Source organism: Haliaeetus albicilla, chromosome 1 (assembly GCF_947461875.1).
Source record: "Haliaeetus albicilla chromosome 1, bHalAlb1.1, whole genome shotgun sequence".
Classification (NCBI taxonomy): domain Eukaryota; kingdom Metazoa; phylum Chordata; class Aves; order Accipitriformes; family Accipitridae; genus Haliaeetus; species Haliaeetus albicilla.
The window spans coordinates 469,540-494,702 of NC_091483.1; the positions used below are offsets into that span (position 1 = coordinate 469,540).

A 25,163-nucleotide genomic window follows, 5' to 3' on the forward strand; every position below is an offset into this window, starting at 1 on the left:
TGTTAGCACACTGAAACAAAATGCTTAAAAAAAAAAGCTAATGTTAATGCTACTTCAGTTTCTTACATGTGATTCATAATCTGCAAGACAAGGTAAAAGTACCTAAAGGTATTAAAATTCCTACAAAGTAACAAGCTGAATCCGTTACTACAGTCTATGTAGTTCACTTTCCTATCATGGACTGTGCTCCTATTTTTAGTCAGCTGTAAGCCAAAGGTAAAATATTGAATACACAAACCACAGTGCAATTTTTCAGTTCAGCGAATTCAAAGGAACTTTGTGCAACAGTTTTACACTGTTTCTCCCCAAGCTTCACCCAGTCCTCAACTCCCAACATATGATGCTCTATGGATACCCGGTCAGCTCCTGTTATAAATTGAGCTTAATACTTAGAGGAAAGGGCTCTTAATAAACCATCACTTGAACATGAAACAAATAAATAGATCTGGATGATTACCACTGCATTTATTTTTTTTTTTTGTATAAAATGCTTGTGCAGGGAAGTTAAAGCTGCTGCTACAAAAAAAATAAAAACAGTTATAAAACATATACATATTTACATATATTACTTGCAAGACATAAAAATATAAGTTATTTACAAATACAAACACTCGAACAGCACAGATGCATTTTCCTTGATTGTTGGCACCGAGTAAGCAGCGGGGGAAGAAAAAAAATACAACAGATTCAGATTATTTCCAAAAAGTTGCTGCTATCTAGAACCAAATTGCTCAGAGTTTTGCTGGGGCAAGTTTATCCATCATTTTGAGGAAAAACATGTTTTGTAAGATACTTCAACAAGCTATTTGCTACACATGAACAGAGCAACCCTTCCCTTCCTATTTTTTTTTTTACCAGCTTTTTGAAGAATTTCTGCGTAAGCTGAGTACGATCAGTCACTTTACTTGAAAGTCAGTGAGTTTATTAAGCTCTTGTGTCCTGACACCTACTTTGCTTTAATCAGTGAGGACCAGCTGGATTGGTAAACATCACAAGAATGGAAGACAGACAGTGTAGCTTCTCTTTGATGTATTCTGGCAACTTAGCATTTTCTCCATACCTAGAAAGGCAAATAAGCATTAAAAAAGTTAGATGCCTGAAATAATTTGCTTTCAGGACAATATAATCATTTCAAAACTTGCCTGTAAATAGGAAAACCACTAAGTCAAGTAGGTTTTAAGTACATCTAGACACATTAATTGGAGTTTGATAGCTTAAATCCAGGCCCCCCCTTCCCTATGTGTATTTAACTGAAAAAAGTGTTTCAGATGAAGAAAATATCTAAACAGTGTTTAAAACTGCAATAATATCTGAGCAGACTGTATGTATATATATTACCGTCTCAAACTTTGCACAGAGGAAGGGTGTTACAGAGTAGCTGTATTTGTAGGGGAAGTGCCCAGTGTTCAAAAGATACATAAAGCTTCACCTGAGCGCTTCAGGTCTGTGCATCAATGTTGGCATGCTATCTCCCTAATCTAGCAGTATCTTTGAGGGGAGAAAAAAAAAAGTATTAAAACCTTACTTTTCTCCCCATACATGAATCGTGGCTATACTCTAGAGACCAAGTAGATGCCTTCCCAGCTTTTTTTATTCATTACCCAGAGTTCAGTCAAAGCTATAGGTGTTTCTCTTTACTTATTAAGCTTATATAAGCTAATCAACTGAGAAGTGACTGAAAAGCTAAGTTTTAATATTTACAAAACAAAACAAATAGCAGCTGTGAAGTTTACCTTGTGTATAACAGCCTTACACTAGCAGTAAACAAAACTATTTTTTGAGCAGTAACAGACTCACCTAGTTGTCTGGCCATCTGGAGATGTGTAAGTGATAGAAGAAACACCTGCTTGGGCTACCAGTTGGGATCCATCATTAAACTGAACCCATACTGCTCCACTGGTCAGCTAATGAGAGAAGTTGCATTATGGTTTGAGGACATAAAATACAAGATTATGTACCTAGAATTTTTCTAATAATTGTAGCTGAAAGTTTTTCAGAATTGCTGAAGTGACTTGGGCACTTTGGTCAGTCTTTTAAAGATGAAGACGGCACATATACTACTTCGGAGTAAGTAGTGTCATGCAGTCTAAAGAATCAGACTTCCTAAGGTTTCAGGTACTCGCCTTCAGTCATCCTTTGCAATGACAGTTAAATAAAGTACCTCTGGCTTAACCACTCCCAAAGAAATTTTAAATAGGACCAAACGTAAAATAGAAGGCCCGTTTGTAAAAGTTCACAGCTGTATACATTTTGAAGTTTATATATATAAAGCAAACTTTCTCTGTTAGGACAGGAAGCTCACTTTATCTGGATTGCAGAGAACCATTTTTTAAATCTAAAGCTAGTCCCACAGAACAGCAGAGGAAAAATTTCTATGTAAGGAAACAGCTTTTCTTGTTGTACAGGCAGATTCTTCTTCTTGTACAGATCTGGTACATATCTGTTAAAAACACGATGTCATGACACCTTTACATCCATATTAGTGAACAGACAGAAGTTGAACAGCTTCAGTTTTTTACTAGTCAAATTTAAATGACAAGGCACTGAAACAGGCAATAACTATGACAGGAGGATTGTAATAACTGAAATACAGAACTATTATTTTGGTTTCTTCTACTTATGTAGTTCATCATGGTATTTATCCAAGACGCTTGTTTGGAAGGATCTTTACACATACCAGATTTAAACTGTAGCAAAGCACAACTGAATGTATTCCTCACAAATCAGGTTTAAAGTTAATGACTGAAAAATATGTATCTCAAGTTTAATAGGCAAAAAGAACAGACTTCCCTCCTTTATGAGTATTCATTTCTCACCTGAGAAGCCCAACCAACGTTTTTCACAAAGACAGATTTTAAAAGTTGGGCTGAATTTGGACTGCATTCCGTTTGATGAACAGAGGAGCATGTAGTTTCAGCAGTGTTAGTCATAAAAGTAGACTTTTCATACGACACCACCTAAAACCCAGAAATGCACAGTATTAGCAGCCTTAGTATTAATCCGACTGATTATATACCAACTATAGTGGTCAATTCCCACCTGTTCTAATCTTCTCATATATACAGACAGATTTAGCCCATATGCTTCATTTAACAGCATTACATTATAAAAACCCCACAGGATTTCGTATGACTTTCTCAGTACTATGAGAGTTTTTCTACCACTTCCCTGTACTCACAAAGGAATTGCTTTCCATAAGCAGACTTGTTCTACTTAACCCCCATTTTTCCTTATCTGACTGACAGAAAACCCTGTCTATCTTCAGCAAAAATGTTCAGCACGTTAGATTATAAAGCAGCCCTCATTCAGATGACCACTTGGCCAATATTTTACAAAATATGGACATAGTTATTAATTGGAAACTAGAATATTAAACATTAATAGAAGAGTTCTACGGCACATACAGTGTCTGTTACAGGTTTAGAGAGGCAAAAAGTGATGAATTAAGAATAACAGAGGAGCAAACATCAGAGGCCTTTAGGACAACACCACCACCACTACTGTCTAGGAGAAACACATCTGCTTCTATAAAAGTTCTACTACTCGAATACCTCCTCCCATAGTCACAGAGATGACAGAGATGAGGTGGTGTGCTTAGCAGTATTTAAGATTCAGGGTTCAGTGAAAAGATGCAAGTCAGGGGATGCCTCTGAAATAGGAGAGCTTGGTCAGGAAAGAGATCAGGATCCAGATAATTACAGGAACCTGAAAGAAACAACAAGCTGCACCTCAGGACATCCAGACCTAGTTCAATTATAAACAAACTGACAAAAAAAGTCAAGAGTAACACAGAAAGGCAACCAGATAGTGTGGTGTTTTCCTTAGAAGTACATACTTCAGAAGAGAAAGCAAACAGTGAAAGTGCTATATGGCAAACAAAGAATGAGTTTGAATGCTGAACCCTCAAGTTAGAACTCTGGTGATGGGTAACCTTAAGTCAGTGTAAAAAATTGACACTAGTACTGAAGCCCTAAGGAATTTTTGTTGCCAGGTTCATTCCAGTCAAGCAGAAACTGGCAGATCCTGCACTAAGGACATGTGCTACACAATCAAAGAGATGCAGACCCATGTAAATTCAAAGTTCAGATGATACAGACTCAGTGTGCCAAGACCCCCATATCATTCAGTCAGCTGGGGAAGATTTATCAGGGCTGTGATGCAGGAATTGAAGCTCGGTGGGTCTTTTAAACAAGCTAGATGAAATCGCACACAAAGCCTTGTTGGCTATACATATAAATACATTTATGCTTGCACTTTTTTTTTTTTAAACACACACTAACGCTTGATCATTTCAGAACAATAGCCTCAAATGCTAATATCGTTTGTGACTACCATTCACTATAATGAAGGCCTGAGGACACATCAGAGCTCTCCAAAACAAACTGAAGACTGTGCTGCATAACATGAGTAAGCAACTTTCAAACTATCTTCCCAGGAGGCATTTGTGGTAAAGTTCTGGAGGATTTTGATTTTTCAGATTATCTTAAATCCAGATATCAAAAGTTAGTTAAAATCAAAATTAACATTTCTAGTCAATATGCTCACAAATGGCTAATAAAAGCTTATGTCCATAGAAATTTAATTCCATTAGTTCAAATAAAACAGCTATATTTGAATTCCTACTGGAGAGTAGTCTCTACTGTATGTTCTTGTGTACTTACAGGAGTACAGTTTGGCATCTGAACTGGAGTAGAACTGGCAGCTATATTTCTATCCAGTGCCATAACTTCTTTTGAACAGTTTGTGTTGTCCAACAGTGGAGGTACTACAGCCTGTGGCGATTCAGTAATGCCAGGTTTTCTGGAAAAATAATAAGACAAATTGGGAAAAGGTCTGTCCAAAAGGGACTAAAACAAGTGAGGAGACATAGCTTTTCCTTTAGCTTACCATGGACTGTACAAAGCACTTGATGGCACTGGTCTTCTGCAGAACTGTTTTTACACATGCTAATTGTTAGCCTGGTTTAGTCTAAATCCACAACTGTATGTTGTCCTAGCATCAAAGGAGGCTTTGCAAGTCCAAAATAAGGTGTTCATACATGCTATCAAGTTAATATTTATCTTGCTAATGACTATGAGCCTCTGTTAAGCAACCCTGGCTTCTGCAAACATCAGCTGCATAAGGATGCTTAGTAGGAATATTCAAATGCGTAAGTATTTTCAGGTGAAAGATACTACCTTCCAACAATTATTGGAAAAAATGGAACACTTGCACTCCTTTTTTCTTCTTCCAAGACAGCAGATTCCAGTGCAAGGCATATACGATGTCCCTGGAATTAGAAGAAGCTTCTTAAAGTTCTAACTGAGAACAGTATAACTATTTCATACATGTTTAGTGTGGCAGGTGAGCCTGCACAAGGAAATTTTTTTCAATGGTACTGAATATCGATTATAGCTGCACTCACATACCATGGAGGCAATTCAAAAATCTATAGTACAGCAAGATTCCATCGTAACTTTAGCACATCTGGAATTAAGCTCTTAATAATCACATCTCCTCCCCTTTTAGCAGGACTAGATGAGGGTCTAGAACACCCCTGAATTCTCTTCCAGAAAATAACAGAACAGAATTTTGTACTATATTTTTACTGCTTCCTAAGTTCATAGACAAAAAATTACTTGTGACTGCTAATTGGGTCACATGAAACAAGAAAGTACAGTAGGAAGGCCAGTTAAACACCTGGCAGGTTTCTATGTTTTGTGTTTTTTTGGTTTGGCTTGGGGGGGGGGGGGGGGGGAGTTTTTTTTAAAACTTGTATAAAGCAGCTTCAACTGTTCTGTTTAATCCTTTCACCATACAGGCAAACCTGCTTTACACACTAGTAAGAATTTCCTCCAACAGTCTTCATTGTGAAGCATTGTTACTGCTACCTCTACATTGATATTTGCTCTTCCAAAAAACACTTTATCATCCCTCCTTATTAGTGTAATGAAAAATATGAAAAGCAACACTGAAAGCACATTTGTGAAAGAGAAACTGATTTTTCAAAAGGTTGCTTTGCACGAGAAAAGGTCTATATAAAAGTTTACCTCATTTGCATGATCCATATAAACTTGTATTTCCTTCTTCAAACCCGCTTCGTTTTCTCCTTTCAAAGTGAAGGACTTCCCTGATTTTTCAATCACGCGAGTTATACCAGCTGTCTTGTGTATCTTTGCTCCTGTAAAAAGCAAAAATTTCTAGTGTGAATTGTGTAACATCTATGAAATACAGATTTCTGCCATTACATTCTACTCTACTGAAGTGTATCTCACTGACTTAATTACTGCAAGAATAAAACCACTCCTGCATGAGCTCTATGTCTAGCAGAAATAAAAAGCCACTTAAATTGCAACTGTGGTATCAACGGAATGCCCTCTATGGCCACAGATCACTACTTAAATAGGCTGAATAATGCATTTATTACATATCTTAATAACTACCTTTCTAGACATTAATCTGAGACAAAATTAACATCTCTAACAGTATTGCCAAAGATTGGTTAATTAGGCTCTATTAGTATCTCAATACAGTTTTAAAAAAGATGCCCATTCTTTCAATAGCAGTTCCACACTGAATCACAAAGCTGCTAAGTCTTTTTTTTTTTTTGTCATAAATTCTGTTGGGGTATATCTATACGTGTGGCAAATCAAACTAGTTGACAATAGTCTATAGTGAGAAAACAATCATCAGTGTAGTCTAGTTTATCAAGGGTAGAGTTGGAAAAGGCAGCCAACTGCTATCTCGAGCGAGTGTTCTTCGTAATACTATTACCTCAGTTAATGGAAAGCTTGGAGCAGGGACACACCTTTCACTAAGTAGGTTGACTATCAAATGTAGATGCAAAGAAGAGTTCATCAATAAAAACAAGGCATAATTTAAATAACATTTTTGCAACATGTAGTCCCTGAAGAAGGTATCGGGAAGGAACTAATGAATAATAAACTGAACTCCTAGTGCTAGAATAAAGGCAGAGTGGCAAAAAAAAGTTTCTAGTATTTTCTTCAACCTGAAGTGTTCATTGTTTCATGTTTGGCAATATTTTAGTGGAGCTTTAATAACATAACTATTTGCATAATTGCAAAAATGAATACATACCATCATAAAAACAAATTTCAACATCTGCAGTGGGTGAATTTTCCATCAACATGCACTTGGCATATCTTGTGTAGAACGTAACTTTGGGGGTTTTTGTTCTTACCAACTGCACAAACTTGGCTGCATACTGGTATTTTTTCCAGTACTTTTCTACAAAAGAAAATTTAAAAACCTTTACCAAAAAGTCATCAGATTAAACACTTTGCACCAACTTGAAGTAATTTAAAATACGTATTTGATAGCTGAAGGTTATAAGTAATATTTAAGTACTTAACAGAATTACGTTCAAAGAAACCAACTTATTTCCACCAACGTTTAGAAAAGTGTGCGTCTTCAACAGCTTCACTTGAATAGCTTCAATGAACATAATTCAGAACCTAAACAACATAGTAAAGTGCTGCATATACTGTTTCACTAGATATCGTGGTCCAGCTGGCTTCCTGGCTTTAGGTGAAACCTGTCTTTGATCTCTAATTAGTAGAGAAGTCTGCTTGTCTCTTAAAAGCTTACAGTTAGCTTATATTTTTTCTTCAGCTGTTTACATTAAATACTCTGTCAATGCTTTAAAGTATGTATTTTTTCCCCTTCCTCCCCAAGTTAAGAGTATTAGGAAGCACAAAGTAAAGCTGCTGTTTTAAAAAATGACCTGATAATATTTCTTCCACTCATATTTAAACAGCTTCCAATATGAACGAGGAGAAGATTATGAAAGCTTTAATTTTAGTACACTACATTGTAAAGGGGTAGGTGACTCCTTATAACTTCCATACAAAATGAATTAAGACCTGTAGGTTTAGGCTTTCTTGTGAAGTTTCAAAATACAGTTTCCAGTTAAACTGTAGTTTGAATCTTATTCTGAAAGGAGTTTTATCTTCACAGTTATCTGAAAAGTAGTGGCTAAAAGCTAAGAAGTCTCAAACAAGATTCACTTAACCACATTAATAATCATAATTTTAAAATAAATTTCAGGTTACCTGGCAAGTTGTCAAAATCATACATGCAGATGTCTTCAGGAGGAGCAGGAGGTCTGTCATCAAGAAGGAAACCTCTTCCTTCATTTGGATGATAAACTGCAATCTACAAAAAGGGAAAAAAATGTGTTTACAGTTGCCTCTTACTACAGCACTCCCTACTTTTAGCAGGTATGGAAATAAGTCACAGTTGAATTAATTACTGTAATTTACCATGAACACTCTATTCTCTAAGTAATTATTTAACAGCAGCAGTTTTTCAACAATACTTCACCTATTCCAAAAGTCAAGTCCAAATCTGCTCTTAAGTAATTGCTTGCTACCTATATTTGTATGGCTGTACTGGGGGGGGGGGGGGAGGAGCTTACAGCTGTGCATATGGAAACATTGCACTTCCAAACAAATAATCACTTAAATGAAAATAAAAAAAACTCTGAAACAACAGAATGCTCTAAGCCCTTTATACAACAGTGAAGAAACTGAAAACATACTCACCACATTTCCATCACAAGATATTCTGAGAACTTCTTTCACAAGCTCTTGCGAGTGGTGTTCTTTTAGAAACTCCATACACACTTCCCCAGTATCTAGAATGCTCACCTAAAATATATTAAATATACATGTGAAACAAAAAGACCTTTACTTTCTGGCAAGATAAGATATCATTTCATTCCACAAATGCTTTTAAAAAAAGGTTTTCTTCTTCCTCGAATGCACTGCAAACTTATAAATGCTTATCACAGTAAATTTTGCTATTAATGCTATTCAAACAGAACACTTCAACATGACTGAAGGTTATAAGCCTGGTCAGTGAGGGTGTGGTTTCTTAAGTGACAAATCAAACAATGACAGGTCAGCTCTATTATGTTCTTTTTTTAAAAAAAAAATTGGGGGGCAAGAGGAAACAGGACAGCATGAGCAGGACCATAAGAAATGGAACAAAAGGGTGATACCAGCAACAAACCAACCAGAAAATTTATGTCATCAGTAAGGATTAATGGAATTTGTTTTGCTTTCCCACCCACAAGACAGGGAAAAAGCAGCACTATAGGAAAAATATTAAAGTTTTTACTTGAGAGCAAGACTGTTTTCATTTCTAATCCAGTTATTTATCTCATCTGTAAAAGTGTTTGATCTGTTTGCATTTAAGATTTTAACTATGTCAACTGTATAGCTAAGCAGTACAGAGTTTTAGAACTGTACAAAGTATATATGCACTTAATATTTGTTATGTCTACCCACAGCTTCTTTGCTTGTCAGCTAAAAGCAATGCCATGTCACTACTTGCAGGAAGCGACCACAAGCATTCCATATACAAAACCCAAGATGCATCTTACTAACAGGACTTGAAATTAAATGACTATGGATTAACTTTTCTAAATACAAATGCTTCTGATTTACCAAGTTATTTTTAAGAGATAGTCACACTGTATTTAATACTTGAGTTGTTTCCATTTTAAGAGCTGATACATACCACTGCATTTTTTGTTTTTTGCCGGATTGGTTTTAGTCTGTGAGCATTGAGAGGTGACACTATACTTCGCAGTGTAGGTTTCTGATGTGCTGGTGGTTCTTTGCCCCACGTTTGGTTTTGTTCTGAAGTTGACCAAAGGCCACACGTAGAAGATGGTTGAATTTTCTCAGATTTGCAGAGAACTCCAGGGATGTATTTCTTTGGGTTTCTCTGGTTCAAAGAATGTGAACAGTCGATGGATGCATCATGATTCCTGATATCTTTTAAGGTGTTCCATGCATTTCTTGATGCATCTTGCTGCACATCCAGATACCGAAAACCCCCATGTGCATTACTGTTGCCAGTTAGGTCTGCAGGCGGTCTCAGTGGAACTGAAAGCATCATAAAAGTATATTGTAGATTCAAAGAGTCACAGTCAGAAGAAAAAAATGCTATTGTGTTTTTAAAAGCTTTTTGAAGTATCATCCTAGAAGGCTTATTGAAGTGGAGAACAGGATTTCTTCAATCCTCAGTCCAAAGCATTAAGCTACAACTTTAGTACCAATCAATACATGTGCTAACAAAATTCCAGTGCTACTTAAAATAGATTACTAGATTATATAGTTACTAGATTACTAGATTATATAGAACCTTAAAATAGGTTACTAGATTTCAGTTATGATGGCCTTCAACAAACAAAATACTAAGATTTCAAATAGATACTTAAACAAGAATTAGTTTAATTTGTTGAAACACAGTTTACTTGCCATTCAGATAACCACTAGCACTGTTTCATTTAAGTTTCAGATTAACTAACTACTGTTTCAGCATCAAGCAGAGGGTTTAGTACTCAAGATGTTAAAAATTCACAGTTCAAACCCCTTGTTTTATTTCCAGTCACTTTTTAAAATACAAAAAACTATTTTTGTATTTAAACTTCCTATAACTGCTTCCCCAGTTTTGATATTTAAGCCCTTGATCAACTTTCACCTCACCCACACAAGTAATTCCCTCCTCCTGCCATGTTGCAGAACAGTTGAGAAGGGATCAAAAATTCAATAGGATTATTCAGACCATATGTCATATGATTCCAATTCCCTGTAGACAGGAAGGGAAGGAGTCCAGTAATATCAAAATAAAAAAGGCTAGAATGGATTTGCGATTTAGTTTTATGATTAAATTACATTATTTGTAAAAGATGTAACATGATGCATGACAAAAAACACCTCCTTCCCTTCTGTGTCTTTTAACCTTTCCTCCACCCCTCCTTCTGCAGCCTCATTATCCCTCATTCACTGAGGTCCCATTTTCTCTTAAGGTGTATTTGCACAACTAAATTAACAGGGCTTTTGAGTCACCTGCCAATTCTTTTGTTACGTATTTATACTTACACATTTCAGGCCACAACTGACTAATTATGGCAGGTTCTAGAATTGTGTTTTCCTTTTTTTTTTTTTTGCTAAAATACTAAAAGGAGATAATTACCTCAATTTTAGGAAGCTAAGTATTCAAATCCAACGTACAATTTCTTCACGCTTATGAAAGCGGTTACATACAGTTTATTATACTAGCCCAACAGCTTAAGAGGAATGCTAACTACAAAGTCTTCTGAAATTAATTCCTATCTCAGGAAACTAAAACATTACAGCTTAATCCGAAAGAGCAAACAAAACAATGTTTTCAATGGAATATTTCTTGCTTAAGAATGATACTACAGATTAGCAATGCTGGAAATCATTTTGCCTGTTTCAGTATCTGTGTCAATTTTTTACAGTGACAAGTCAGTTTAGGGTCTTCCAGGCTTTTAATTCAGGAAAAAAAAAAGTCTGCCTGCAGTAGCCTCTGTTAACATCCAGTCACTGTTATTTATGATGCCAGCTCTGGTATCACAGTTACTTAGCCATACAAATACCATTTCTGTTACAAGTTTAAAGAAATAAAATATAGAAAAACCCACAAAAATTGTTAGAAGTCACTACTCCAACTTGAGTGCAAAAAATGTACAACTGATTAGTTACACACCATTTGTTTGCATGCTTCCAAGCCACTGCTGCATTGTTTCAGCCTGGGACTTCTGCTCTAACAAACCAACCTGGGGCTTCACTGGGCAGAGATAATTTGAGCTGCAAAATAAAAGTTACACATGTAATCAAGATTACATCAAAGACACTTGCACAACAACAGTTATGTTACAGCTGCAGAAACCACAACACTTTTAGAACATTTAAGAAATGCAGGTAGCATTTCACAGCTCTAGACAGCTTAGAACATGCTTCTTTTTCATGGGGAATGTTCATTGGGTAAAGCATACAAAAAAAAAATACTGTTTCCAAACGGAATAAGAAGTTATTCCTAACAATTTAAGCCTGTTAGCACTCACTAGTAGACTCTTGGAAGTGACATATATGAATAAAAAGAGCCATTGATAAAAAAAGCCATCGCTGGCTGCTGCCAGCAGTGGCTGTTCTTACACATGGTTCTTAATTCACAGTATAGGAAACAACCTCAGAGAAGACACAGGAATGATGACCATGACCCCAGTGGATCTCATTCAGCATAACAAATACGCAGCTGAAATATGTAGGCAATCTTACCACCTAAAATAATTTGAGTTCATATAAAATACCGTAAATCCCAAAGATTATAACAATTTTTACCAGCTTTTTAGAAAATGACATATACGTAGTCACAGGTGAACTCAAGGTATAATCCACATGCTGAAGAATAAAGAATACACACAAAAACAGTTACAGCAGAATCACTGATCTGTTGTAAATTCACACTAAGTTCCTGGGAGGTTTTCTGTCTCCATAGCCTGTACCTGTCTGTACTTTCTTTTTGTGATGATCTCTACTTTAGCATTGGCAAGGACTCAATGATCACAAAAAACCCCACCCCTCAGAATATAAGCATCTAATTTCGGTCTTCGAACCTTGCATTTAAGATTGCTATGCAGGCTAACTATAGATGTAAGAGGCACTCCTATAATCAACCACATAAAAAAAGTAGTAACCATTCAGTTAATCTCCACACTCATATTAATATTCTGTCCCATTTACATTCAGCATGTTGTTATGAAGTCATGGGGAATACAAGCAAGCATTACGTTAACATTTGCGTAAATCCTTTCTTTTTTGATTCATCAAACATTTCTCAAACTAGAAAGAATGCACAAGCCCGCTGAACAGAGACGTATGTCAAACACTTCCCAATAGTCAAGAAAAACCTCTTACTCCATTTACTTTTTCTACAGGGCAAAGTCCTCATTTGCATTTTCCCTGAACTGATTTGCAAGAAGAAAAGCATATGAAACCATCACACAAAGTTGCCACTTAATGTGGAGAGAAATGCAAGAACTAAGATAGGCAACAGTCCTTATAGTAAAATAGGAAAGTGCTCTTTGGTATTCTGCAAAGACAAAGCAGACTTCTGAGCACAGACAGATTAAGTTTATCACAAAGGAGGGCTCTTGTTGCATAGCAGTCAGTGCACAGAAGTCAAAGATGAGGCCTCCAACAACACAGAAAACATCCTAGCATCCCTTGTAGATTTGGCACCTGAGTTGGTTTGTATCAGCTGGGGCAGTCCATCAATGTATAGAAAGAAGCCAGGATTTTCACCCAGAAACCACAACTAAGGACAGGACTAAGTTTCAGATAGTTATCTTTGAGTGTTACTTTCCTTTCTGGAACACCAGTTTTATAATCCATCATCTAATCTTGTACTTAATCTGGTTTTTTTTTCCCTTTATCTTGTTGAAGCATAGCACAAAAAAAAAAAACAGAGCAGCAAGTAAAAGTGTTGGTAATCACACCCTGAATGCCTTCTACCCTAGCCTATGTCTGTTCTACAAAGAACAATTAGCAAGGCTCTCTACTGCAATTACTGTGGGGAAAGAAATACTCAACTTGCTGCACATGGAAATAAGTCAATAATAGAGTATTACCAGGATAAATAAAAGCTACAATCTAGCTAGCTGATGCACTGCATCTATGAACTTTAAAAGAGGGACAGTGGGGAGGTAAACCTCGACATAGCAACAGCATCAACTATCACCCTCTCCTATTTGGTATTCAAGCTACAAGTGTAGAGACTCTGGACACTTACTACAGCTCAGTTACAGGAAAACTCATGCATTTAACATAAGGCAGCTCTAAATTTCATCTTAATAAAAAACAATTCTTACTGTGGTTGATCTTTTACAGGTGGAGATATTTGCCCTTCGAAAGAACCAGAGCTACTAGAAGTTTTCTCCTTAAATATTTCTCCTATGTCAGTATAGCTGTTTGCAGGTGAAAAGCATTCTGTATTTTCCCTTGTTCCTACTTTAGGCTTAGAAAGCAGTTCCATAGAGTGACATCTCTCAACAATATTTGATATGCCTTGAGTCTGACTATGGGATGTGCCAGACCTATCTGAAGAGTGGGCTCTTCGGAGGTAGCGTGAATGTGGTCTCTCTTCAGCAAGTTGCATGGTTCTTCCCCTGCCAGTTATGCCAATTTCTTTTCCCTGAATTCCCCACTGATGAAAAGAACCGCTTCCATCTACTGATGAAGTATTAGTGGAATTCTTGCTTTTAGGAAAAAAAGTTATTTTATTTGGGAGCGGCTGTCCAACCAACAGCTTCTTCTTTTCCTTCAAGCAACCACTGGTACTGATGCTGGAAGAGCCTGTGAAGGTTGTAGAGATGGTAGCATTTCCACTGTCCATGGAATCTTCTGAAGTTCCCGAATCTTTACTCCGGGCAGAGCTACACCTGGACATAAAAGGATGATCCAACACAGAGGAAAGACTCAAGCGATCTGCTGGATTTTTGCGAAGTAACCTATGTATAAGGTCTTGCGCCTCTCTTGATAAAAAGGCTGGCATTTCATAGTCTGCTAATACTACTTTATTCAGCGTGTTCTTGACTGTGTCAGTGTCAAAAGGTGGCTTTCCAATAAGAAGAGTGTAAAACATACAACCCAAAGACCATACATCAGATTCAAGTCCATGTGGACTCCTTGTGGCTATCTCTGGAGAAATGTAATTTGGAGTTCCACACATGGTGTAATGCTTTTCGTGAGGCATTTTCAGCTGAGTTGCTAGTCCAAAATCAGCAATCTTGACATTCATATTATTGGTGAGTAAGATATTAGAAAGGGTGAGGTCCCGGTGCAGTATTCCATGAGAATGAAGATACAGCATACCCGTGATAATTTGATGCAAGAAGTGTCGAGCTGTCAAAACACAAAACCAGATGATTTAGCCATAAATTAAAATCAGAAAGTTGTTATTTTCACAACTATGAAGTCTGCTAGTGCTCTTGCCTTTTTTTTTTGTTTTTAAATAATGGGGATGTTACAAGGATGTTTAAGTGTCATGCTAATAAGATTGGAATTAACTCTGCTTTTTGCTTTAAGCAATATGGCATGACCATGTTCTAAGTCCATAAAAAATGTTCTCTAAAGCAACAGTCAGATTTGTTTCTTTGCTAACAGAATGATGTAAACAGGACTGGAAATATTTTCAATTGGCCTAAACTTTTTGAAATTGGGTTCTTAAGAATTTTTTAAAAAGTTCCGTTGCTCCTCACTTTCAGAAACAGCAAATGCATGAAATCAAGCAGCTTCACTATGTGCAGATTACAGAATATAAGAGACAATTTGGATGATATTTATCATTATTAGCAAACCGGCAAGGCTAGTAGTACTCCAATTTCTCAAAAACTTCTACGTTGACGAAGTTGGGACAGCCTTTCTCTTGTATTACATTAGAAATTCAGGGAATATTCAAGAGTTTTAGCTTACAGCAGGAGTAACAAAAACTCATCCAGGCTGAAACAGCATCATTTATTATGATGTTCCAATTACAGCAATTTTAAGAACAGTTCTGAAAAATCCATATCTGTAATAGTTTCACAGAATTAGATTAGAAACTGACAGAGAAGCAAGTAAACTGGAAGGACTGTGCAAGAGATGACCAGCATGGTAAGTCTGGAAGCAGTAGAGGCAATAACCACTGATCCAGATTGGCTGAAACCAGAACAGCTTGTTTGGCTGTGCCCGCAAACATTATACATTGCAGCTGGCTTTGCTGGCATTTTTTTTTTTTTTTTTTTTTTTTAATTGCACTGTTCTGGTTAGGCTTTCAGTGGCCCACATTCTAACTGAAATCCTCTATCTCAACAGTAAGAAAATGAAATGTTAGTAAATTCCTAAGTGAAATTAATCTTTTTTGCAAGACTTCTTTCTCAAAATACTATTCAAAAGTTTTAGCATTACTCTGACAACGAACTCTCAATGAAAGATAGGATTTTCAGTGCTTTCCGTAAGAAACAGAAATAAAACCATAGTAGAATTTCTCCTCAGCTGCCACTCCTTCAAAAATTCTAGATGAAGTGTCAAATTGGATATTTCCTTGCTAACTCAGCCCTTAAGATAATGCAGTTAACTGCGTTGCTTAATTTCCGCACACCTTGGAACACAGTAAATATTACCAACGATACCACAATAGGCAAACTATAATCTGGAAGGCTTTCTAACTGGTGACATGTAATACAGTAATACTGAGGAGAAGAGGTGTAACACAAAGAAAGCAAATCTGTGGATGTGAAGCTGCCAGATTTCCTCTGTGGAACTTCCCAGTCTTGACCTATACTTCAACATACTTTTATGTACAAAGGTAAGCACTACCTTCTATATACCTCTACCTTCTAAGATCGCTGTCTATTTTTTTCTACACCCCAAATAGCACAAACTGCTGTAAAATGGCATAAACAGAAACAAAGGCATACAGAAATTCAAGTGAATACGTGTAATAGTAATTAATCTCTAGATTACCACTTATCACAAGATTTTAAGATACACAGACTGGTTCAGAGTGATGGCAGGGTATTTAAAACTACCCCTTCACTAGAATTAAGTATTTACTGAATAAGCCAAATCATTAATGCAAACAGAGCTACACAGAAAAAAAACCCTCACCTTCTTCTTCTGAAAAGGGTTTCTTTCTGTTCTTTATGTATCTGCTCATTTCACCATTGTGACACATCTCAAGTATCAGGTATACATAGTTGCTATCTTCAAAATAGTTGTAAAGCTAGAACACAAAACAATGAAAAAATTAAAATACATTTTGTAGACTATACAGCAAGTCACATGTATAGTCCTCTCTACAAAAACATGATTCTTACCTCAATTATAGATGGATGCTTTAGCTGACAATGTATTTTCACCTCATTCTGAACCCTCTGTACCATTCCAACCTTGTGCATGGCTTTTTTATCTATCTGTAAATGGATCACAATATTTTTAAAGCACTGCAACACTGATTATGTACATGTTAGGTTCAAGTGAACTTGACATTTTAAATGTCCAACGCATGTTTGCCTGAAAACTTCTAAATGTAAGCAAGTTTTCACATAGTTTAACCTACTATGTGCTTTTAATGAACAATTATCATCGATAAACAGAGGAACAAACGACTGTCTCAAAGTAGACAAGTATTAACATTTTAATACGAACACCAATTAAAAAAATTTCTGAAATACTGAAGCAGAGAAACCCAATTCTGCTTTTGCCAGGCAGATATGCTAAATATAGTTAACATTAAAAAGGTGGCTAAACATAAACTAACATGAAGTATAATATAAATATAAAATAAAGCATTACAGATTCTAAGTAAATCTGGCAAAACACCTGTGAGGTGCAAGTTTCTTTGACTAACAAAGTCTGTCCTGGCAGCGGGGGAAATTTTTCCAAGACATTTTTTTCCAGGACCTCTCCAGCCACATGGACTCTAAATGAAGTTTTTGCGGTCACAAATGTCTGAATTAGAATTACAGGGCTGACTGTCCACCCAATGTTGAATATATGAGCTGACGTTCTTTTAATAATGCTGTAAGCATTTCTATTAGTTATCGATACCGTCTATTTGGTTGTACTGCACCGTTCAGGATCGAATCCTAATCTAAATATCGGTTACATACAAACAAGCCATCCAGGCACGAATGCCCAACCGCAGAAGCCCAACCTGTTGCGGCTTGCCCTTGTTCAGTCTCTCAGAAGACTGAGGCTTCTTTGGCTGGCTGCCTTACCATTTTGATAGCCACTTCCAGACCGGTTTTCAGGGATACTGCTCTGTAGACCCCAGCGAAGGAGCCCTTCCCCAGGAGGTTCCCCACCTTGAAATCCTGCAACTCGAACAAATCACCGCCGTCAGTCCCAGCCCGGGCTCTGAAGCCTCTCTCCCGATGCAGACACCCTCCCACCCCCCTGCCCCGAGTGACGGGGGGACCCCACACCCCCCAGCGCCGGCACAAACCCCCAGGTGCCCCCCCCCCCCCCGGGGGGTACCTGGACGGAGCTCTCCGGGGCGCGGCGGCGGTCCGCGGCGGGTCCGCGCAGCACCCCCCACGGCATCGTCCTCTCCGCTCAGCGACCGGCTTCCACTGGCGCCGGCCGGGGCGGTACGGCGCGGCGGGGTCGGGTCGGACCGGGCCACCTTCCCGCCGTCTCTCCCGCCGTTCCCGTGGAACGGCGGACACCCGCCTCCCGCTGCTATGGCAGCGGCTGGGGAGCGACCGCCGCCCGCCCCGCAAAAACACAGAACGGCTGGGGCTTTCCACAGACGACCTCCCCGTGGGTGAGGAAACATGGCTTCACGGCTCGGCCCGGGGCGGGGGGGGGGAACGCCGGTCCTGGCCGGTTCAACCCCCTACGCCCGCTCCCCCGGCCCCCCGCCGGCCGCCTCCCACAAATAAACCGCCCAGGAGAAGGACCCCCCCCCCCCCCCCCCGCCTGGCCTCTCCCCGCCACCGACTGGCAAATGGCGGGGCGGCCCCAGCCAGGGGGCCGGGCTCCGCACCTCTATTTTCTCGCCGATGCAGGTCGCCATGGCGCTGGCCCGCTCTCCCCCGGTCTCGCTATGGGTTCTTCTCAGGACCTCGGCTCCCCATCACGGCGCCCTCCATCGCCCGCCTCGGCCCAGGACTGCTGGATCCCGGGCCCGGCGGCCGCTCCCCTCCCCCGGCGCCTCCATTTTGAAAAATCGCGCCGTTACCTTCCCCCCTCCCCGCCCCGCCCCGTTCCAGGTCGAGGCTGCGTCTGACGCAATCGCGTCACGGCCGCCAGGCGGCCGCGGCGCTCGCCGTCGGGGAAGGGAGAGGCGGCGCCTGCGCGGGCCGTCGCGTGCCCCGTTTCCCCGGCAGCCGTTACGGCGCATGCGCAGTTGCGGGTCCGGCGGCGCCGTTGGCGGCACGGTAGCTGAGAAATAACCGGTTCTGACAGCCCTGCGCGGTTCCAGGTATCTCTTCCTCAGAGGAGGGAGAGCCTCCAGGCTGCCCCTGGCCTCGGGAGGCCGGGCTGCCCGGCCTTGTCACGCTCGGCCGGGCGTCTGTGGTGGAAGCCCCCAGGCCTGGAAGATCGGCCGAACCGAGCCGGCAGGGTCAGCTCCTGGGTTGGTTGTGGACGAACGTGAACTCTCGTAATAAAAGGAACAGTTTCACCTTCACGTGGGTACCTCCCTCGCACTCAGTAGAGAGGTTTTGTTATTCCTCGGTTGTTATTTTTAAATAGCTGGCCTAAATTCTGGGATGAACCCTCACAAAGTTTGAAGGGCTTCCCTTAGGCTTACTGCCTCACGTATTAAGCACAAAGTGCAGTTCTTCCATCTTACCTTGTCGGATACAGTGTCTGGTAAGGGAGGCACAGGGTGTTTGTCTCGGAATTATAGGCTAGAACCAGCAATGGGTTTAGGTGCAAGGCTGCCAGTGTGGCCTGGGCTGGGTGCTCAGCCTTCTCCTATAAGGGTACCCACAGGGAGCAGCAGCTGCCTCTACCTGGCACCCTAAGGAACCTGCAGCTGCACAGAGTTAGCTGAGAGGAAGAGCTGTCAATTGGGCTTTGTCCCAAATACCCCCTCTCTCAGGTGTTCAGTCCACTGAAGGAAGAGGTGCAAGCTGAAGCTTTAAATCCTCAGTTCTCAATCTTTTGTTGAAGGTACTTTGCTGTATTTTTTCTCCAAATATCTGAAAAAGCTTATGCTAGTGAGGTTTTGTCAGCTAATGGTGGTACTGTGTGTAGTAGACTACTGCAGCATGTGCGGAGCAACTGCAAAGCCTGGATTTAATTCACTTTTCTGCTTCAGGAACCCGTTGGAGGGTCCTCTGGTTTTGGGCCCGTAGTGCTAAACTAAGTAATGTGCTGGGATAGTAGCATAGCTTCAACATAAACACGGTGCAAGATGGTAATTAATTTTATCACCAAGTGCATTATGGAGCACTGAGCTGAGAGTGGTGATTCTTTGTGTCTAATACCTACTTGTTGGGTTCTTTCTATACTGTTTCATATGAAGCATAGAAGTTTTTGAATGCAGACTTAAATATGAACATTGATTAGGACAAAGAGGAAGTATTTTTTGTACTGAAACTGAAGTGCTGTAATTGAAAATGCTTTTAATAGAAGAGTGCTTCTGGGAATGGGTTATGGTTGTATTTCTCTTATAAAATGTGGGCATGGTATTTTGACATGTATGTATTAAGGGGAATGGGGCATAATATAGATTGTCCGTCCTTCGCAGATACACCAGTTTTATAGTAATGGAAAGTATGCGTGTGCTCTGAAAGATGGTTAAAGTCGATTAGAACAGAAGGGGGAGCTGTTAGCACACCAGGCAAAGAAGAAGGGGCTCCGTACAGATGCATAAATTTTCCAACCAGAAGAGAATTCCTCTTTTTGCTCTTAACAGGAGTTAATGAAGTGTTCTTTTCTCACGATCTGAGATTGGAAAAAAGATGCTTGGTACTGTAATGATCTTGCACAGTGAAACTTTTAGCAGTAGGAACCAGGTCAGCATTCTCCTACTTGTATTGATCTTAATTTTTTGTCATTAATAAGTGACTGCTTCCCTTAAAGCAGCAGGTTTTGTCGTGATTTGTCATGTCATTGTTTTTATGATGTCCTTTAAGAAGCATATCCCTTTCCTTTAATTGTCTGTAGCATCATCCCTCCAAAGACCTTATTGTTTTTCTGGCCTTTGCTTTTGTGATATATATAACTGTGATAACAACATGTTTGTTTCTCATAAGTGTGATAAAATGTTGCTCTCTGCTCATTACACATCTTCATTTGCATAGACAAAGTTAACGTTCTTGCTAGGTTACAGCTTAGAAAATTATCAAAGTCAAGTGGTTTTGAAAGTAGAGACAGAAAGATTTTACATTGCCTTTAATGGAGTAGAATCTAAGCTACAGAGTAGTCGTCAAAATTTTTTGAACCATTCATTTGGAAAGGAAATGGCAGAAAAGGGAGAGCAGACTTGTATATAATTTCATTATTTAAATTTGGTTGTTTTCCTTGCTGTGAGGGTCTGCTCATGTTTTGGTTTCTTTGAGTAAAATGCTTTAAGTGGATCTGGGACTGTTCAGTTATTCCACAACTATTCTACCAGCACCCTTGTTCCCAGCTGTGTTTCTGTTCTCTCAGTGCTGCTTTCAGCTGCAAGCCATGCTTTTGCAACCGAATTCGTCTTGGGTCTTTAACATTCTTCACAGGTGTTGCAACTCCCGCTTCTGTTAGTCTGTTCCACTGATAGGAATTATGCCAATTTTACAGTGGTAGTTGTTGTAATTATTGTTAGAATATAGTGCAGTTTTCCTTTGAATTGCCTTCTACCACAAGAAGGTGTGATGAGTGTTAAGTACAGGCAGAACTGAGAAGCAAAGGCTGAGCAGCTGGTTTAATCCATTTGTGGGCTTAGTTCCTAGCTACATTGTTTTATTTTCCAAAAATGCTTTTCCCAACTATCTTCCTGCTGAAGTAACTTCTGAACTGTGAGTCGGATTGGAGTTTTAAAAACACATGAGTGAAGAAAATCAGGAGTGAACCTCATTCCATCACTTGTGCTTAGCATGCTCTTCTTGACGTAAATCTTTCTTTAACCTGAGGTACTAATGCGTTATTGGGCAGAGCCCTGAGTGATATGCCTGTTGGCAGACCTCCAAACCTACATCTTAATAACAAACTCCTCCGTTCTAAGGCTGCTAGTCCCCATTAGCTTGGATTGAGCTTACTCAGGGCTGCCATTGTCTCATCGGTCTTCTGTCATGTGCTGGCTGTGATGCTTTTTCAGCTGAGTGGCAAGCCATTTTAAGAAGCTGAATCAGCTAAAAATGGGTTCTCTTTTAGGAGGGTTAGGTTTTGCTCAGTGCCCTGAATTAGGTCAGTGTGTGATTGTGCCAGCGGTAGTGCCGGTGCAGTGGAAGGGCGGGACTGCAAAATGGGAGCAACAGGGAGGGTGGGACAGCAGAAGCTCTTTCTTGGATGGGCTGATGTTGCTGTGGAATTCCACCCACAGGTAGAAAGCAGTAAGATGAGGGTAAGCGGGCAGAAGAGCACCCGACATTCTTTTCCTTGTGTTACACCGTAGAGTTGGCTGATAAGTCTGCTGTTTCCCTACGTGACTTTAAAACTATTGAGTGACCCTTATGTGTCGTGTTTTATGGAGAATATATGACAAAATAAAATTCTCTAGCTATGTAGAGAGAGAGATTCTCAGATTGCCTGTGTGCTTTGGCTCCTTCATTTAGCTTTTGTTTATTATGTCACAGTAGCAATTAGACCTGATCAACAGCAGTTCATGTCTAATGTGAAACACAGCAACATTGTTGTACCAAATTTGGTTTTTATGGGCTAGCTGCCTTCACCTGATGCCAGGCATCATTGATGAATTTTGTTTCTGTAGCTAAGGTCAATTCAAAATGTGAGGGAACATCTTCAAGGTCCACTGCCTGACCAGTTAGTTTACGTTGTCATGTGCTTTTCTATTCCTAGCTAGTCTATTAAAAATGAAATTCATCTTTGGGCAAGTATGCCCTCAAACAGTATTTCAACCCAACCACTACAGTGAACTGGTGTCGGTCCCTTGCACAGAAAAAAATTTCCCCAATTTTGGAGAAGATACTTGCTTTTTCATTTCTTATTTTTCAATTGGTAGTTCAGTTGTTCATTTATTTCTTGTCTGACATTCAGATGCAGTACTGTTTAAGCTGGCTGAAGCAGATGTGACTCTTTGTTTCCACCCTCTGTTTCTTCCTCTGTTGTGTGGCAGGACTGTTCACATGGCTACACAGTGAACCAGATGAAGGAATTGGTTTTGGCTGGGAAAAAGATTTTTTTTGTTTGTTTTTTTGATTAGTCTGCCCTCAGAATCACTCCACCTTGTAAACCGCTTGCTGGCTACTTCTGTACCAGAGGAGTGCTCCTAAAGAGTTACTCTGGCTAGGGCAGGCTAGCATCCAGGATGCAAGGAGGTGCATCGATGTAGCACTTCAGCTTCTCTGATGTTTGCCAGCCTGTGACTCTAAACTTAAACAGTTCCCCCACTGCCCGCCAACTTCATTTGTTGAAATAGAATACAGAGGTGGCTTGTAATCAAGCTGCACTTTCTCCTTCAGAGAAGGAGGCTGTCAGGAAGTTGCATGCAGTCATCCACTCATTAATGGATGTAAAATGGATTGTGTATGTGTCAATTGCTGAGAATCCTTAAATGTAAAATGGAAGCTGTGTGACTGATTAAATAGGTCTGGTTTGTGGAGCTGTGCAATATTAACAGTCATCATTGGTTTAAGTAATTAGGGTGGAAGATTGGAAAAAAATTACTTTCAATTCAATTTCAAGGCTAGATTTTTAACCTGAACAGGGATGAGAAACATTGTGTGAGTGAATTCATGTGCTGAAAGTATGACTGACACATATTGACATTGGGGGCAAGCTAAATAGCTAACAACATACAATATATGCTGCATGACTATACAGAAGACAAAATTTGTAGGTGGAGGTAATAATAGACAAGGCACTTCAGGACATGGTTTTGTGGGCATGGTTGATGGTAGGACTCGAGGATCTTAAAGGTCTTTTCCAACCTAAATGATTCTATGATACCTTTTTATATTAGCCATCGCAGTTGGAAAAGTGTACTTGCTTTAGGGCACAGGCACTGGTTTCTCTGAAGTTCTGTTGCATAGTGTGTAGCATATTTGGGGTTGCGTGGTAGTTAGGAGGTTATAAATAGGAAGTCTTCTGAAGATGATCATGTTCCTTGCATAAGATTGGAAGGTAGATGTTATTGTTTAGTTTGGCTTCTTTTTCTTTCATGTCACATAGTCCCCATTAAAAGGGGAGCCAGAGGGTCTTTGGACTTCCAGCAACTGGGTAACTGCTCCTCCAGTAATTGTCAAGCCAGCAACATGCCAGTGAAATGATACTTTCCTCTGTCTGATTAAAAAGAAAGTTGAATCCCTATTCTGTTGTTGCCTTGAATTTATGACTACAGGGGTAGTAAACAAGCAGAGCTTGCGAGACGAACCAGTGATGTAATAAATCCCTTGCTAACTCTTTTTATCAGAGAACGAATACATGCTTAAGTGTTGAAAGAAATGCTAGCTTAAAGTCGTCTTAAAATAGTTTTAAAACAGTAGTAGGAGTCCCTTTAAATAGGGCACGCAGACCTTCTTTCAACTTTATTGCACGAACAACGTGTGAAGATTTTGAGGGTCCTTCATCAGTGGAGAAGTCTGATAAGCAACAAGAGTAAAAAGGAACTGAGTAAGAAGGATGATGAAAAGCAAAACTAGAGTACTCGGAACACAGAAACTGGGAGAAAGAGGGGAAGTCATCCTCCCTTCCTGCCATTCAGCTTCATTCAGGTGTCACTGTAACCTTCTAAAGCTGATGGAGCTCTTCCAGCCTTCCCCTGAAGAGTAAGGGAGCAACAAGTGGTTTTTGAGTAGAAGGTGAACAAGAACTGCCAAGAGTGCTGTAGCTTGCAGAAGTGGTGATGGTTTAGCTTGTGTTCAGAGCACTGCATATGTGGTGGTGCGTTGTGTCTTAGGCACAGTATTAGGCAGTGAAAATGGATATTTTAAATCTGATGTCTCTTGGCTGCACTGGCTAATTTCGTGAGCATGGGTAATTGTCTTTGCTATTGAAATCCACCTACGTGTATCACAATTTATGCAAATCAACTTTGTCCTTGAGCAAAATGGCAGAGGTGCAGTGTCAGTATATTGCAGAAATCTCCACGCAGGTAGAGCTTAGGTCTTTAATTAGCTGCTTGTTTAGAACATCTCCTGGTATCTGATTTGTTCTCATTGAAAAGGGCAGAATTTACCTCAATTTACATTCTCACTGAGTCAGAAAAGCTAGTAGAAAGCTTGGGTGATAGAAGCCGCTTGGCATGCCATGCCTAGTACTTACTAATTTCATGGGTATATTGTTAGGTGAGACTGCAATGCATTTGGGCTGCCGGTGGTTGGTATCAGTTGTTCTGTAGGCTGTTAAGTGGAGTAGTATTCTTACTGCGGTCTTGTAACTTGCGGATACAAGTTCTTTTGTACATGCAGTCTCTGGATGGGTTATTTTGTGCTATCTCATTGTCATGAAAAAAAAAAAAAAAAAGATTAAGGGTCCTGTGGCTTTGGCCTGATCTGTTTTACACTGATACGTGATCAGGTATGTGCAAAAACCATCTTATGTCATGCAAACAGTATGATCCAAGGTTGCTTTGTTCTGGGCTAATTATGTTGTTCTGACCACTGATTCCAATACTCATGCATAACTAATATTATCTATGTGATATAGTTGTCTTTCCATGTGTTAGTTGAGACTGTAAGCCAGTAATTA

At 39.6% G+C, this 25,163-nt stretch overlaps 1 protein-coding gene across 3 annotated transcripts; it reads right to left on the reverse strand.

The window, feature by feature from the left end:
- Positions 1-446: 446 nt before the first annotated feature.
- On the reverse strand, positions 447-18,549 carry PLK4 (polo like kinase 4). Of its 3 annotated transcripts, none has more exons than XM_069794432.1 (16): positions 18,349-18,549; positions 17,579-17,674; positions 16,676-16,771; positions 16,467-16,581; positions 13,688-14,720; positions 11,524-11,624; positions 9,523-9,893; positions 8,544-8,648; positions 8,052-8,154; positions 7,078-7,227; positions 6,030-6,160; positions 5,178-5,269; positions 4,662-4,800; positions 2,817-2,957; positions 1,798-1,904; positions 447-1,060 (listed from the first exon to the last, which is right to left on the reverse strand). In XM_069794432.1, exons 1-16 carry the CDS (start codon positions 18,376-18,378, stop codon positions 961-963), a joined length of 2,910 nt encoding a protein of 969 aa, XP_069650533.1. In that variant the 5' UTR covers positions 18,379-18,549; the 3' UTR covers positions 447-960. The 3 variants fall into 3 exon arrangements, with proteins under 3 accessions (XP_069650533.1, XP_069650615.1, XP_069650442.1); XM_069794514.1 differs by lacking the exon at positions 18,349-18,549 and adding an exon at positions 18,117-18,130; XM_069794341.1 differs by lacking the exon at positions 18,349-18,549 and adding an exon at positions 17,838-18,079.
- Between the last annotated feature and the right edge of the window lie 6,614 nt (positions 18,550-25,163).